The sequence below is a fragment of the Cibotium barometz genome, unplaced genomic scaffold (assembly GCF_041138505.1).
Source record: "Cibotium barometz isolate CiBa-2024 unplaced genomic scaffold, ASM4113850v1 ctg504, whole genome shotgun sequence".
Lineage (NCBI taxonomy): Eukaryota > Viridiplantae > Streptophyta > Polypodiopsida > Cyatheales > Cibotiaceae > Cibotium > Cibotium barometz.
Genome location: NW_028229449.1, coordinates 67,501 through 83,233, shown reverse-complemented (window position 1 = coordinate 83,233; position 15,733 = coordinate 67,501). Strand labels below are relative to the sequence as shown.

The 15,733-nt window shown below is 40.7% G+C and overlaps 1 protein-coding gene across 2 annotated transcripts; it reads right to left on the bottom strand.

The window, feature by feature from the left end:
• Nucleotides 1–8,746: 8,746 nt before the first annotated feature.
• On the bottom strand, nt 8,747–13,842 carry LOC147602543 (pentatricopeptide repeat-containing protein At2g33680-like). Of its 2 annotated transcripts, XM_086797913.1 has the most exons (3): nt 9,714–13,793; nt 9,513–9,618; nt 8,747–9,277 (listed from the first exon to the last, which is right to left on the bottom strand). In XM_086797913.1, the coding sequence occupies exon 1, from the start codon at nt 13,243–13,245 to the stop codon at nt 10,681–10,683; it is 2,565 nt and encodes an 854-aa protein (XP_086654039.1). In that variant the 5' UTR covers nt 13,246–13,793; the 3' UTR covers nt 8,747–9,277; nt 9,513–9,618; nt 9,714–10,680. The 2 variants fall into 2 exon arrangements, with proteins under 2 accessions (XP_086654039.1, XP_086654038.1); XM_086797912.1 differs by having other exon boundaries at nt 9,390–13,842.
• Nucleotides 13,843–15,733: the final 1,891 nt, after the last annotated feature.

Here is a 15,733-nt window from a genome sequence, read left to right as displayed (position 1 = left end):
AAGAGGCATTATCCTAGGGGTGAAGATTTTTTCGAAATTTCAAATTAAGGTTCCTATGGGCCAATAAGATCAATCCATGTGTGGGGAGGAGATAAATCCAATTTGTAAAAGAAATTACCTAAAAATGAGTAAATGCTCACATAAGATGAAGAGTTGACTAAGGACAAGGTTAATAGTTAAAAAGGGGAGATATTTAGAAGCAATGATGCATTTTTGACACCTCTGCATGGGGATTTCCCCCTCATGAATGAGGCGCCTACTTCACATGTGCAATTGACATTCCACATCCTTATTCATAAGACACCTCTAAGAGGGAACTTAATCCATTCACCTACCTAAAGTGTGAGATCCCTCTGCCCCCTCCGCGCACCGGATTCCCGGTAGTTGACAGTGGAAGCACCCTCCTCATGCGCGGGGCAGGGTTTCTCACTCGGGGTCTTGCCCTCGAATGTCTGGGCACGAGACTAGGCTGGTGGTCACTCCGAAAACCGAAACCGGGAAAATTTTCCATGCCCGGAAAGCGGGGACGATTCCACCATTTTTATTTTATTTAACAAATTTTTCTAAACGAGGTCGAAGTACTAAACTAACCTTCATCTGATAAAACCAGATAGAAGGAAAACTATCACTGATATAATTTGATCATTTTAGTAAATTCAACGCTTTTTTCCTGATCAAGATCAGGCACAGTCGTTGATCCACTTATTTGAGAAATTTATCAGGGAATTGACTAGCTACTCGAATCCTAGCGTAATCCTACGATTTTTCAGTTTGATTATTAAAACTCCACTGATTCCAGCCTAACCCCATCCGGCCCATGGGTTAGCCACCACCCTACCACTGGAATCGGTAAAACCAACAAGTACTCACCCACCCATAATTGAAATGCCTTTCTTAACTTTAGCTTTAGAAAACAGATACGCACACACTCCTCTTTAAAACTTTAATCTATAAAACAATCCATTGACAATTTACTGGTTACACATGTCATACTTCAAAATTTCCATTGAGTCTTTGTTTCTCACAAAATAGTATCATTCTGGACTCTCCGTTGAGATCAGCGAGTCAACAACGAGATCAGTGATAGATTACAAAAAACATAGGTCCATCATATAATATCTTCCTCGACATACGCATGGATGTCCTCGGCACCGCGAGCCCGTGCATCTCCTGGTCAGAACCCTCCAGGATCCTCCTTAGGTGTCCTGGCACTTCACTCAGGGACCACTTTGTCGGCCCTCGTCCATCGTACCGGAAGCTCACCATTTTAACCATACCGAGGCTGGTCAAGACCTGGGCAGGCTTTGCCGCGTGAGCTGTCCCTTGAACACTCCCCGCCGCCAGCTGTTGCAACCGAACTTCCCTTAGATAAACATATATACCAAATGCTCCCTCCAGCATTTTGGCGTAAGACAGTCTTTTAAGAAAACAGGGTTTCTATGCAAGTTTTCAGTTTTGATTTTCTTTTTGAATACAATGAGTATATCTTAATTCCGTATCCAAGATTTCTAGATCACAGGACTAAATTCTCAAGCAAAATTTCTCGAATTCTGAATTCTTAACCTTAGATCAAAATCAAAGGTCTCAACTTAGTTTCGGATTCGGTGGGTGATTTGAGTATAAATTCAGGAACTAGTCGCATCATCATTTCTTGAAACTAACGAAGGAATTACATCTTGGTCAAAGTCTGATTTAGGTTTTTGAGTCTGGAATGGTTCTTCTTGAACTATCTTTATCAAATGGTAATATTTCAATTACTACTTTACTAAATTTAAAACTAATCATTTACCAATATTCATGGGAATTAGTCATAGGATTAAGAGAATTCTTATCTTAATATAAAAAATATTCTTTCATGCATACTTTTATGCATAAAATCAATAATGATCAAAGTAACACTTTTATAATAATAAAATATTCTTTTATGCACAAAAATCTATTTTGATGAAAGTAACACTTTCATAATTAAAAAAATTATTCCTTTATGCATAAAAATCTATTTTGATGAAAGTAACACTTTCATAATGAAAAAATTATTCCTTTATGCATAAAAATCTATTTTGATGAAAGTAACACTTTCCTTTAAAAAAAATTATTCCTTTATGCATAAAAGTCTATTTTGATGAAAGTAACACTTTCATAATAAAAAAAATTATTCCTTTATGCATAAAAAACTATTTTGATGAAAGTAACACTTTCATAATAAAAGAAAATTATTCCTTTATGCATAAAAATCTATTTTGATGAAAGTAACACTTTCATAATAAAAGAAAATTATTCCTTTATGCATAAAAATCTATTTTGATGAAAGTAACACTTTCATAATAAAAGAAAATTATTCCTTTATGCATAAAAATCTATTTTGATGAAAGTAACTTTTTCATAATAAAGAAAATTATTCCTTTATGCATAAAAATCTATTTTGATGAAAGTAACACTTTCATGATAAAAAAAATATTCCTTTATGCATAAAAATCTATTTTGATGAAAGTAACACTTTCATAATAAAAAAATTATTCCTTTATGCATAAAAATCTATTTTGATGATTTAAGTAACACTTTCATAATAAAAGAAAATTATTCCTTTATGCATAAAAATCTATTTTGATGAAAGTAACACTTTCATAATAAAAGAAATTATTCCTTTATGCATAAAAATCTATTTTGATGAAAGTAACACTTTCATAATTAAAAAATTATTCCTTTATGCATAAAAATCTATTTTGATGAAAGTAACACTTTCATAATAAAAAAATTAATTCCTTTATGCATAAAAATCTATTTTGATGAAAGTAACACTTTCATAATAAAAAAATTATTCCTTTATGCAAAAAAAATAATAATGAATATGCATCTTCTATGCATGAAAATGACACTTTTAGAGTGTAGATTTGATAGAAATTACTCTTTTAGCATAATAAAAGGTAATACTTATTTCCAAAAAAATTCGCCAAAACCTCCTTTGTATGGCTGACCATTTTTTAAATTTTTCTACTTAATTTGTCTTAAAATTTAACTCTTAATTGATTTAAAGTAATCTAGATTAATCAAAATTCACTTATAAAAGAGAAAACATTATAAAAAATTCGATTTCAATAATTATCACTTTAACTAGGATAAAGAAGGGTTGATTCTAAGAAGAGAGAGGGGAAAAACCTTTCGATCAAGGCATAGCTTCCATTTATTACTTCAAACAATCATAAATATTAGAAAAACATAAAATCAATAAAGAAAATTGCAAGAACCTCTACTTACATAGTTTCTTGGAGCTTTCCTTTGGCTTGAAGGTTTGAGGGTTCAACTCTTGTTTGTAACAAGAGTGGCCACCAATCTTTGGAAGAGGAAAATGTCAAAAACTAGTGAATTATTAATGAATTCACAGTTCTTGAATTGGGAGGAGTAGAGTAACAGTGCATAAACACTATTGAGTTTTCAACAAAGGGGAGGGCTTCTATTTATAGGAAAAATTGAGCTCCTAACCAAACAAACTGAATTCTAGAATTTTTCAACTCAGTTTGGTCACTTTTTGACCATTTTTAGATCAGTTAAGCTAACTTTTTCGAACTAGACTTGAATTAGGAGAGAGGAGAGATGAAATATCTCAATTTTTGAAGATTTAAAAGTCAATTGCACATGTGAAGTAGGCGTCTCATTCATGAGGGGAATTCCCCCATGCAAAGGTGTCAAAAATGCATCATTACTTCCAAATATCTCTTTTTTAACTCTGTAATCTCAATACTCTGCACAGTAATATCTTAATGGATTAATAATTGGAAATATTAGCTCTCTAATTATGATATTGCAAGAAATTCACTAAAAACTAGTTGCTAAAATCTGTGCAAACCCTAATTTCAAAAGTCAAGAAAATTAAGATCAAGAAGATCAAGAATTCAAACAGTAAAGTGGACTAGGGTTTTGAAAACATTTTTTTTTAACAAATTCAAAAATGATTAACATAAATGTCATTGCTAATCTTGTCAAACAAGAAATTAGCAAATCTGAAAACTGTGTAAAAATCAATTTCAAAAAATGATTAACACTAATCAAGATTAAGAAAATGCATTTCAAAAAATTAGATTAATAATAATCCAAAAATGATTATTAATCATTCCCTAAGCAAGGATCTAATCTAAGCACTCTAATCCTAGGGATCTAAGCCAAAAGCTCTGATACCAATTGGAATGGAGTGAATCATAAAGCTCAAATTAGGAACAAATCATCATGGATTAATACAAGATTAAGGATAATCTCATACAATGGTCATGATGCCTCAGTGAGTTAACCTCCCACCAAGAGGATGGAATCAACCTTCCATAGGCCTAGGTTGAAAGCCATGAGGCTCCAAGAGTCATGAGATGACTAATGTCAAAAGATATCAAAAAGTGTAAAGATGTCAAAAAGGTACAATGATAGTCCATGAGCCCCCTTTTATACTTGAGCCCATGACCAAGGTTCTAGACCTAAACTAAAGGTGTTGCTTCATTACAGTAGGACATTCATTTTACTTCAGCTACCAAATGGCCAAATGCCACTAGCATACCATGAGGTGCTCCAAGCTACAAAGGTTACATAACCAGTTTGGTCTTAAAGAACTCAAGAGAAACATCCCTTTTTTATATCCCCCCCAAGGTTTTATATACATCATCACATATCAGAAAGGCTCCAATAGTGGTACTAGCACATTGCTTGAATGGTGAAGACCATCACTTATTAAGATGAAGATCTTGTTTAAGAATCCCTTCATCCCTAAAAAAATCATCACTGGGGCAAAGGGATTAAAGAGAAGAAAAAGAAGGTTTGTTATGTGAAATAAATCAATACAAACGGTGTCCCATTTTAAGCAATTCACTACCAAAGGATTGGAGCAACCGCCCAAAGCCCTTGCCATGATAGCCACCCAAAATTGTTAACATGACATAATCTCTATGGGCATGCTTCACAAGCTCCAAGAGGCCAAACATGAGAATTAAATTGGGCACTTCACTGATGAGTTACGAGAAATCTATTTGTAACCATTAATAGAAGGTAAATTGCACCCACATGCTAACCAAATTTTATCCCATGTAGCAAGTTTGGAGCTATCACAGCTAATGCACGTCATATAAGAACATCTTTGACTTTTCAAGCATGTAATCCATCCCACTGATGCCAAACTTTGCTAGTACAAGTTCATTGCCAATGCACATGTCATATGAGAACATCTTTGACTCTTGCTAAGCATGCAATCCACTACCAAAACATGTTGGTACAAGTTCACTGCATAGCCACAAAACCCTTCAACCAAAAAGCAAAGGGTTCAAAATCAAAATCCCATAGCAAATCATGTTGGATGAGGGAGAAGATGCTCTGCGCACTCACATAGAAACACACGCACACACAATGACACAGACAAGCTCAGAGAGCAAGAGAGACAAAGCTCGATGTTGGAAAGTACTTAATGATAATGATAAGAAATGAGTGTAATACAAGAGTACTAATAGAAGCCCTAGCCCTAGGGCTGATGTGGCTAACACACAAGAGTGTGTTCACAAGGGGAAAAACCCCTGCAAGCACATGGTAAAAAGTTCCCATGTGTGGGGTTGTTCACACGGACTTCTAGGCTAACAAAACCCCCTAAAGTGAATGATGTGAATGTGTATAAGGTATAGCAGACTAACCTGGAAAGAGTTCTGGTGAGCCCATCTGCTACATTGGCCTGAGTAGACACATAGGTTAAGGCAATCTCTCCTACATGGAGTCTTTCTTGACATACTGATAATGCACCTAAATGTGCTATGTCCACGTGACTGTCTGCATATATGCATTGAGACTGTTAGTAGTGAAAAAATGGTGGTAGAAGATAGCTATCCAATTCCAAGATCTGTCGATAGTAGATGGTAGAGCCATATATATTGCACAATAGCTGTGAATGCTTAGCTCCACAACCTGAAGTGGCTATTGTTGGAAATAATTTCCACTGTTGGACACCTTAGTGTTAGAACATTATTCCCAATAGCTATCAGTGGAGGCGGCAAGCATAAAGAAAACGCATTTCTACTCAACTGCGACACTGCATACTGAATTTCAAGACCGGTTCTGCATATGTAATAGGCCATCTGACATTTTGTTGATAAGGGGGGCAGCATCAAAAGCTTCATTGGAGAGGTAGCAGGATGCCCCCCTTGATTGCTATAAACTGGATACTTAAATTATGCAAAAGCCCAATGTGTAAACATCAAGTGCATGTTGTAACATCACGAGCAAATCATCAGGTCAATTTGTGCTGAATGTGTTAAATGTCGACAGGATCAGAAGACTGAATGCATGACTGTAACCCAATGATCAGTTTCCAATGCATGTAATGCGAAAGCAACAAGGGAGGAATTGGTACAATAAGATGCACCAGAGGCAACGTGTGTTCGACTACTATCAATGGTGGGAGATCACAATGGTTGCATCCTCTTCAAGTAACGCAACACCCATGGCATTAGAGCAATATGGGAAAGTTGGACTGCTGAATCTGGTCGAATGGCAGCATCAAGCAAAGGACTAATTCAGAGCTAAAATAGGCTTAGCTGATTCAGTAAGAAATAGATAATGTGAGCACTATGAACAATAGAAAGGGATAAACTGTCAATGTCCACTGAATGTCAATACATCTAAAAAATAACCTGTGTCAATGGTCAAGCCGACAAGTTGGAATCGGCAATGGAAATGGGCTGATAGAACAAATTTGATAAGTGTGGGCAACATCCAACCACACCATGAGAGTATAAGGCAACCTCTCAGCATGGCAATGTAAAAAGGATGCATAATTTCACATAGATTGATGTAAAGAAACCTTGAATTATGTAGTTGACAAGGCAACCAAGCTAAAGACAATGTAATAGTATGGCTCCATTAGTATCCATGATGTTAATGAGCTATAAAGGTGAAGCAACTTAAAGAAGGAGCTGGGTCAGCATAAGTAATACATCTGAGCAAGTAAAACATCATTGCATACATGTATGTCTCGAAGACATAGCACAACTAAGGGGTCAATTGCATAAGTGACCACAAACATCACCACCATCAGTAATGTACATCATGTGTCCTCTCTCAAATGCAAAAACCATAGAGATCATTCTGCTGATAATTGCTATAAAGCATAATAGTTGAGGATAAATCATCACCAGGATCAATGTCAGGCATAGCATGAACTGACAATCCTGATTCAGAGTACAGATCATCTTCAGGAGGATCAATGAGACAGGCATAATAGTATCATGCAATTCTACATTAGATGGACCAATAACTGACAATCCTACATGTGACAAGTATACGGCTTCACTTTCTAAATCATTTGAATGGATTTAGACTAAGGGCTGACTAAAGAAAATGTGGAAGAAAATCACCCACAAGGTTTGCTATGTGATGGTACATGTGTTGGGCTGAGCTGGTGTGGCGTGAAAATAAGGACTCGAGTTCAAACCCCGGCCCTAAAAAAAGCTCATTCAGCAAGCTGAATTTTGTACCATCTCTCGCAAAAAGAGAGGATATTTTTGCTTGTGTGATGATGTGGTGGTTAAATGTGACTAACGAATCCTACTAAGAAGTCCTCTAAAATTGCCAAAGGCTTCTAATCTAAAAAACCCAGCCCTAATTTGGTAGCCTAAGAGGACCCAAAAATGTTAAGGGTTACCAAAATATAAATACTTCTCCAATGCAAATTTTCTTCAAGATGTGTAAAAAGGAGTGGGAAAATTATTGGCACAAAAGAAAAGTCTCAATGAGGAAACTTATTTTCTCTCTAGACAATTCAATCACCTGTAAGTTAGACAAAATCAAAGGTAAGAATGGATACCTTGCATATAAACGGGTGCAAGTCTATCCAAAAAGCTTTGAAAACAAAATGACACCTTTATTAATCATGGATGGAAATCTATAATGGAGCTTCCATGATCATGTTCTACTCAGGTAGGTCTACTTCGGTACGTCTCAAAAAGGCTATTGGAACCTCTGCATTTTAGTGAATTGAGGCACAATATAATTCCCAGGAGCTTCCACGCTCATGTTCTATTCAGATAGGTCTACTCAGGCGTCCCAAAAAGGCTATTGGAACCTCCACATTTTGGTTGCTTAAGGCTCCAAAAACTACTTCCATGCTTAGCATGGCTTAGCATGAAGAGAAAAGACCATTTATGAATGTAGGTTGAACTCAAAATGAGGGTGTTGCACCTGCATCCAGTCACAACCCTTCACTTTCTTTGATGCTCCAACCCACTGCTATCTACTCTTGGCCTTCTACATCGATCTCCAAAGCACTCACCGGACGAGCGAAGCTCGAGTCCACGCGCCCCGCAGCCTTTTCCAACAATCAGTTCCTCCTCTTTCACAAAACGGCAGGAATACATGATGGCAAAGCTTCTCCTCTGCCTTACTCGTGTCACCACTGACTCTCCTACGAGTCAAGACGCCCACCGCCGCACTCGAAGATAAAGAAGCCGCTGCTGGTACCTTCTCCAATCCAAACTTCATTCATTTTGTACATCACCACTGACTCTCCTACGAGTCAAGACGCCCACCGCCGCACTCGAAGATAAAGAAGCCGCTGCTGGTACCTTCTCCAATATCCCTTTGATCTGGGATAATATAAAACTCATGCATACTGTATACAATTATGGCAGATTTGCATTCCCTCGCAATACCACTGCTTGGTTTTATAAAGGGGAATGTTACAGTATGGATTACACCTACCATGCATACATGACTCACATGCACATGTACATTCACATGCAATGCACCGGACACTTGTCTGTTTCAATTAGTTGTAACAGTTTGTAACCACTTACAAGAGACCCTCTCACAATCGTAATACACAACTCTCGTACATACATCTCAAATTGCAATACATTCAGTTACATCCTCTTGTTCTTGGTAGTTGTGTTCATCCCCTTCACTCTGCATGTGCGCAGCTATGGAGGACCTCAACCTCTAACCAGGCTATCTCCTCTACCCCTTGGTTCTACCTGAACCTTAACATGTATATGCAACTGTGATGAAGCCTCTCTTTCAAATCAAATTTGAAGGGCTGACCTCAAACGGCTTATCGCACTTGGCTGCCCTTAATTTGGCTATTTTGGAGGTCACTAGCTGCATTTCAAAAATTCAATGTCCTCGGGGGTGCTGCCACTTACGTCAGCCACATCACCCCTCATAATCCTTTCCGGATCATCACAATTTTCAGCATTCTGGGCGTCCTTTAGCTTGATCACCACTCCATCAAACACTTTTATGTAGGGCCTTTTCACAAAATTCCCTGCAAAAGTACATGGTTGCAACACATGGTTAGAGAACAAAACCTGAGCTAGTTTAACTCGAGCCAAAGCTACCACACCCATAGTGTCATCCATAGTTCCATTAAAGCTTACCTCAATTTTTTGTAGACACGGTACAGCAACACATATGGTTAGAGAAGAAAACCTGAGCAATAGTTTAACTCGACCCAAAGCTACCACACCCACAGTGGCATCCAGAGGTCCATTAAAGCTCACCTCAATTCTCTTTCTGATTTTGTAGACACGTACAGCAGCTTGTTCCCAATCTGAATACCTGGCTTTTGCAACTTCTAGCCAGATCACTTCCACACTTGCGCCTTCCCTGGGAAAATATGAACAGGAGAAACCCAGGATGTAAGCTAGGATTTCATTCGAAACTTCCACCTTTACACGTGCGTACCGAAGTTCACACCCAACCTTGCAAATGATACACCATGGACTGCGTGTGAATCTTGAACTATCGAGAGCAAGACCCTTAAATCACCATCCTTCATGAAGGCCGTGAATGGTCCATGGTTGGTTTCAAAAAGGGTCCTGGCTGCTGTTGGTCGCCCTTCCTTGGAGCATGGTCTCTAGGGCCATTCCCTTCACCTTGTACACCATTTTCGAGATCATCATTTTCTTATTTAGTGCCTGTTTGTACTATAAATCAGTCACGGGTTGACAGAAAAATGATTTGCACTGTCAAGTTGGTTCGTGAAATCAACTTCCCTTGCAACTGCTTGTCACCATTGTCATTAACATCCAAACGTGAAATCAGTCACGGGTTGACAGAAAAATGATTTGCACTGTCAAGTTGGTTCGTGAAATCAACTTCCCTTGCAACTGCTTGTCACCATTGTCATTAACATCCAAACGTTGTGATCTGACCTCGTTAATCTCATAGTGCCTTCCCTGGAAGCATATGCTGCTTCCAGCTGGCCAATGGTCACCCAGTTCTGCCTTACCATGCGTTTGAACAGCTCTCACATTAGCCACTCCACTAGCTTGAAGCCATGAAGGCTGTGGGATCTTGATAGCTTTCACGTGATATCCATGGGGCGGTGTTGGGAATCCAAGCTTGCAAGTTACTCACAAGTCACGCGCATATGCCCTTCTGGCAAGCCGAACAATCTTGAACGTCTAGGGAATGGCCCTTGGGAGGCCCGTTTTCCAAAGAAGGGTGACCGGTGGCAGCCAGGAGCCCTATTATGGAAAATAGGCTAACCAATGACCATTCACGGGACTGTCATGATAGGAGGAGCCGATTCTGCAGTTGATGATGATGGGAGGACAGATTCTGCAGCTGATGGTGACGTGCAGGAGGTTCTGAGTTTGCTAGGTTGGAATCTGCACCGAATGGGAACGACACCCACTGATATGCCCAAATGCTAAGGCCAGTATCTCAGTGCCCATGCAATGAATCTTTCTTGCTCGCCTTCGACATTGGTTGTAGTAAAGAATCCATAAGAGATCCATATCCTTCTTCCTCCATTTGCATACTTAGTGTCTCTAGCTTAGCATAAATGTTCTCAGTTTGAGGATGGCGTTTGTCACTGACAATGAAATCATGCACCTCATTGTTGACTTCGATAACGGCCTGTCCGGGCTTCTTCCATGCGTTTGCAGATAGTCTCAGCCTCTCTACTAAGGCTGCATCTTCCTGCATCCCAGCATACTTGTAAAGGTTATACATGAGCACGTATGCACCAGCCTTCTTGCCATCCATTGCCACAACATGATCAAAACAATGCCTTCCCATTTCCACATTGCTATGTAGTTTGCAGTGACTAAGCAAAGACGTCCACCCGGCAACATCAAACACAAATGGCATGCATTGAAGCAAATCAGCTGCTTCCTCCAAGTGTCCAGCATGGCCAAGAAGATCAACCATACAATTATAGTGGTCGAGCGTAGGTGCAACTTTTTCCTTTTTCATGACTTCAAAGTGCTGGCAACCTTCAACTAATCGGCCCTCCCGACTGCAGGCCGAGAGAAGGCTAACCAAAGTCACATCATCTGGCTTCCAGCCCTCCCGTTGCATGCCCTCGTAATACTTCAGTGCCAAGCTGTACTTTTTGGCCTGTGCATAACCTGCCACCATTGCAGTCCAACTCACACTGTCCCTCATTTGCAGTCCATTGAACACTCTTTTACCATCCTCCATGCACCCACACGTGGTGTACATGTCAATCAGGGAGTTTCCCACATGTACATGGGCTTCAAGGTGCCTTTCAAGAATGAAGGCGTGGATTAGCTTGCCCTCTGCTGAAGCTGCCATATTGGAACATGACTTCAAAATGCTGACAAAGGTGATCGTGTCTGGTACCAGGGCCCCCTCTACCATCTTGTGGAAGAGTTGGATGGCATCCTGATCGTGCCCATGCAGGGCATACCCAGCAATCATAGCACTCCATGTCACCGTGTCCCGATGTGGCAATTTGTCAAACATCTTGCGTGCATCATCGATGCTCCGGCACTTCGCATACATATCAATAATGCTGCTTATAACAAATTCATGACACTCAAACCCAATCTCTATTATGGAGGCATGAAGGAGTCTGCCATGCTCAAGGGTCTCAAGGGTCTCAAGGCCCGAACACGCTTTGAGAACGCTCACAAAAGTGGCAGTATCAGGTGCTAAACCTTTGGCTTGCATTTTCTGAAAAAGTTGCAGAGCCTTCAAACCATGTCCATGAGCGTGAGCATATCCACCAATCATTGCACTCCACGTCACCACATTTTTTTCCCCCAGTCTTTCAAACACACAATGTGCATCTTCAACACTTCCACGCTTTGAATACACATCAACTAGGGCACTTCCAACCACCAGATCTGACTCAAAGCCTCTTCTAAAGATTCCAATATGCATCAACCTGACATAACCTAAATCTGCTGCACCAGCACATGCTTTTAAACCACTAGCAAACGTGACTAAGTTTGGTTCTGTACCCTCCTGCCGCATTTTTTGGAAAAGTCTGAGGGCTTCCTCACTAGATCCATGCTGTGCATAGCCTGCAATCATGGCTGTCCATGTAACCACAGTCCGTACTGACACGCCATCAAAGACCTTGCGCGCATTCTGTAGGCTTCCACATTTGGCATACATGTCCGTGAGAGAGCTCCCAAGAAACGAATCTGACTCACAGCAACATTCAATGATGTGAAAATGCAGTAGTTTGCCTACATGCAAAGATGCTGCACTAGGGCATGCCTTCAGGATGCTTGCGAATGTGATACTGTTTGGCACAACACTCTCTTGCTGCATTTTTAGAAAGAGCTGAAATGCCTCCTGACAATGTCCATGCTGGGCATAACCCGCAATCATGGCATTCCAAGTCACCACATTTCGAAACTGCAAGCTATCAAACACTCCACGCGCCTCCTTTACACTCCCGCATTTCGTGTACATATCAACAAGAGCATTGTCAATGACTACATCTGGTTTCAAGCCACTGTTAAGTACCCTCTTGTGAATCAGCCTTCCATATGGCAGGCCTTCTGCACTAGCACATGCTTTGATGACGGCAACAAACACGTGTCCATCTGGTTTTACCCTTGATTGCAGCATTTGATGATACAGCACGATAGCCTGCTTGTTGCACTGGAACTTAACATGTGCAGAGATGATGGCACTCCATGTAAATGCATTGGGTTTAGACAGTTTGCTAAACACTTGATTGGCCTCCCCCAAGCTCCCACATGATGCGAACATGCGGATAAAGTGGCTCCCTATGTATGCATCTGACAGAGGCTGATACCTCGTGGTGAGCCTGTGCAGTGCTCTGCCTGCAGCCAGGTCTTGCTTGTCGATGCACCATCTCAGAAGACAGTAGAAAACGTTTGTAGGTATAGAAGATCCTTGCCGATACAGAAGATCAATAGACTGAAAAGCTTCGCCAAAATGTCCTTCGTTGCAAAGCTTCCTCAAACCTTCTAGAAGATTCTTAGGGGCAAGGTTCATGGTCATCCTGCATCGATCAGAATACTAAAAGTTCACAGAACATGTGTACGTACACACACACACACACACATACGTATACACGTTACGTAACTACCTAGCTAGCTACACGTATTTCGTACGTGCGTACGTTTTGTTCTAGGAGGTCCCTCTATCAGAGGTGTCATTCCCTTAGGGTTTCACTGGGCTATCAAAGGTTGTGCCTCTTCCTCCAATTCTGTCAATTCCATAGGAGGTTGGGAGATATCAGTTCAGCCTGCAGTTTCGTGATCTTCTTGGCTTCTCTGAGGGCTTCCTCCTCTAACTGGTCTTCCTTTCATTTTTTGCCCAATCATCACAGGCTCCTTTAGAAGTCTCTTTGGCAAGTCTCCTTCCAGATCTGCCCTGTCATCCTCTGTCTCCTTGGGCTCTAGGTTTTCATCAATTGTTCTACTGGAGGTCATGGTTGCTTCCAGCTCCCAGTTGAGCTCTTGCTGACCAACCAGGGGAGGGGTGAGCTCCAGTAACTCGTTTAGGCGAGTAGAGCTCAGAGCCCTTCATCAATTGTTCTTCTGGGTATGCCAAAAGTCCTGTTTCTTTTTATGCGCCCTGTTTTAAACCATCCCTTTGAGGAGTGAGTACTATCTCCACGCTTTCTTTAATACTTTCAATGACGCATACACATGGCATTAGGCCTAGGTTTACGTTTTTTTTAAACCCAGGAGCTCGCCGAAAAGCGGGACCACTCCTCGCGCAATTTTAGTGGGGGTATAGTGAGCAGGCATTAAAAATTGCGAGGGTCCAGAGATTAATCGAGAGGGGAGATAGGTTCTGAGGATGGGTGCCATGCATTAAGGTTTCGCGCGCCATTTCAAATGCCACATCGAGGGGAAATGTGGTATGCATGTATGATGGTGTCACGTTGTTATGGACTACCGCACCTCCCAAGAGAGAACTTTACCCATTTAGAATCGGAAGTAACAATAGACAACAACTTTCGTTGGGTACTTATCAATGCTTCAAGCTCATGTCCCTTGAGGCTCTCCAAGCTTGCTTTGGGAAGCTCCACTCCTCCAATCTCCACCTCCTCGCTCTCTCCACGGAGTCACTCACATCACACTGCAAGGCAATCTTCCTCTCACTCTCCAATGCACACGCATAGAAGAGGAACATGCACTAGGGTACTCTCTCTCTCTCTCTCTCTCTCTCTCTCTCTCTCTCTCTCTCTCAAGACGAAGCAAGAGCTCTCATAGCACAAAGGGGGATTATGTTCTTTCATTATGAGAAATTGCCTTTTATACATATGGCCCTTATTCATACTTGGACGTCCAAAACTTACTAACTAAGGCCTTGGGTAGCCAGTATCTCAAAATGTACAACTTTTATAGTACCTTTATATAACACTTATTAATGTCCTCAATTGGAGGAGCATCTTTGTTAATCCAAAATGGGATTAACATCCTCCCTACATGATCTAGGTTCTATCCTCAAAACCTTTTACTGAGGTCGAAAGACCTAGTCGCCGAACTCGTGTTTGTAGAAGTTCCGACGGGATTAAATCTTTTTCAGGGTTCTTCTAAATACGGAGTGTGATGTCCAGAACCCGCTGTTTACCATATCTTCAAACGTGATATGCATGTAACTGGGTAGACACCTTAGGCGATGATAATATAGCATCATGCCTCTTTAAGATGGACCTCCATTCATGTCAAAGCAAAGCTGCTCTGCTTCAAATCCATCATACCTTTCCTTTAGTTGATTGATAAGAACAGCAATCAGCTTCATGAATCTGATGGCGGCTACTATGTCTAGATCTGGAATTCTGCGCCATGCTCGTATCCATGTGAGCAGTTGATTTCTTTAACTTGTGATATCCTGGAATGTAGATGGCAAGAATTAAGGAAAGTTGTAACAGACGTGAGAATCCCTTTGCTTTGCTTCATGGAACTGGAGTGGAGTGAGCCATCTTTTGATTGGCATGTAAAGTGGATCCACTCTTTGTGTTGGTGGGGAGCACTGGTACTAAAAATTATACTCTGGCATTATCAGGTGCTCCTTGCGCCAATCAGGTTGTATGCCAAAATCCTCGAGTCTGGGATTGGTATCATCTGATCTAGATTGTTGTGTAGCCTCCCCTTGTATGTACTGTGGGTGTTGTTTGCACCATCTGCAGAAACAATAGCTGATCATGAATGTTACAATTCAAATTTCCAGTAGAGATCTGCCAAGTGTGCGGGTTGGCCAGCTTGGTGTGACGAGCCACATTCTCCCACAAGTTGCCCTCTCCTCCCATTGGTAACAACTCTTCTAATTCTGGCATTCGGCCTTGGAGAGGGTATGGTACATAAGGCTACCTTCGTGATTTCATGTTAGGATATGCATCTACCATGATCCTTTTGGTAGGCTTAAATGGTGTGATTTGCATCAGCACTTTGAACATGGGTTTAGGCTTTAAGAGTGGGTTGCCTGCTCGGATGAACCTCGTACTCTATAGTAGCTGACAAAGACTCAAGGATAT

What these genes read in the sequence shown, in the direction of transcription:
- LOC147602543 (XM_086797912.1), bottom strand. Translation starts at nt 13,245, where the DNA reads ATGACCATGAACCTTGCCCCTAAGAATCTTCTAGAAGGTTTGAGGAAG.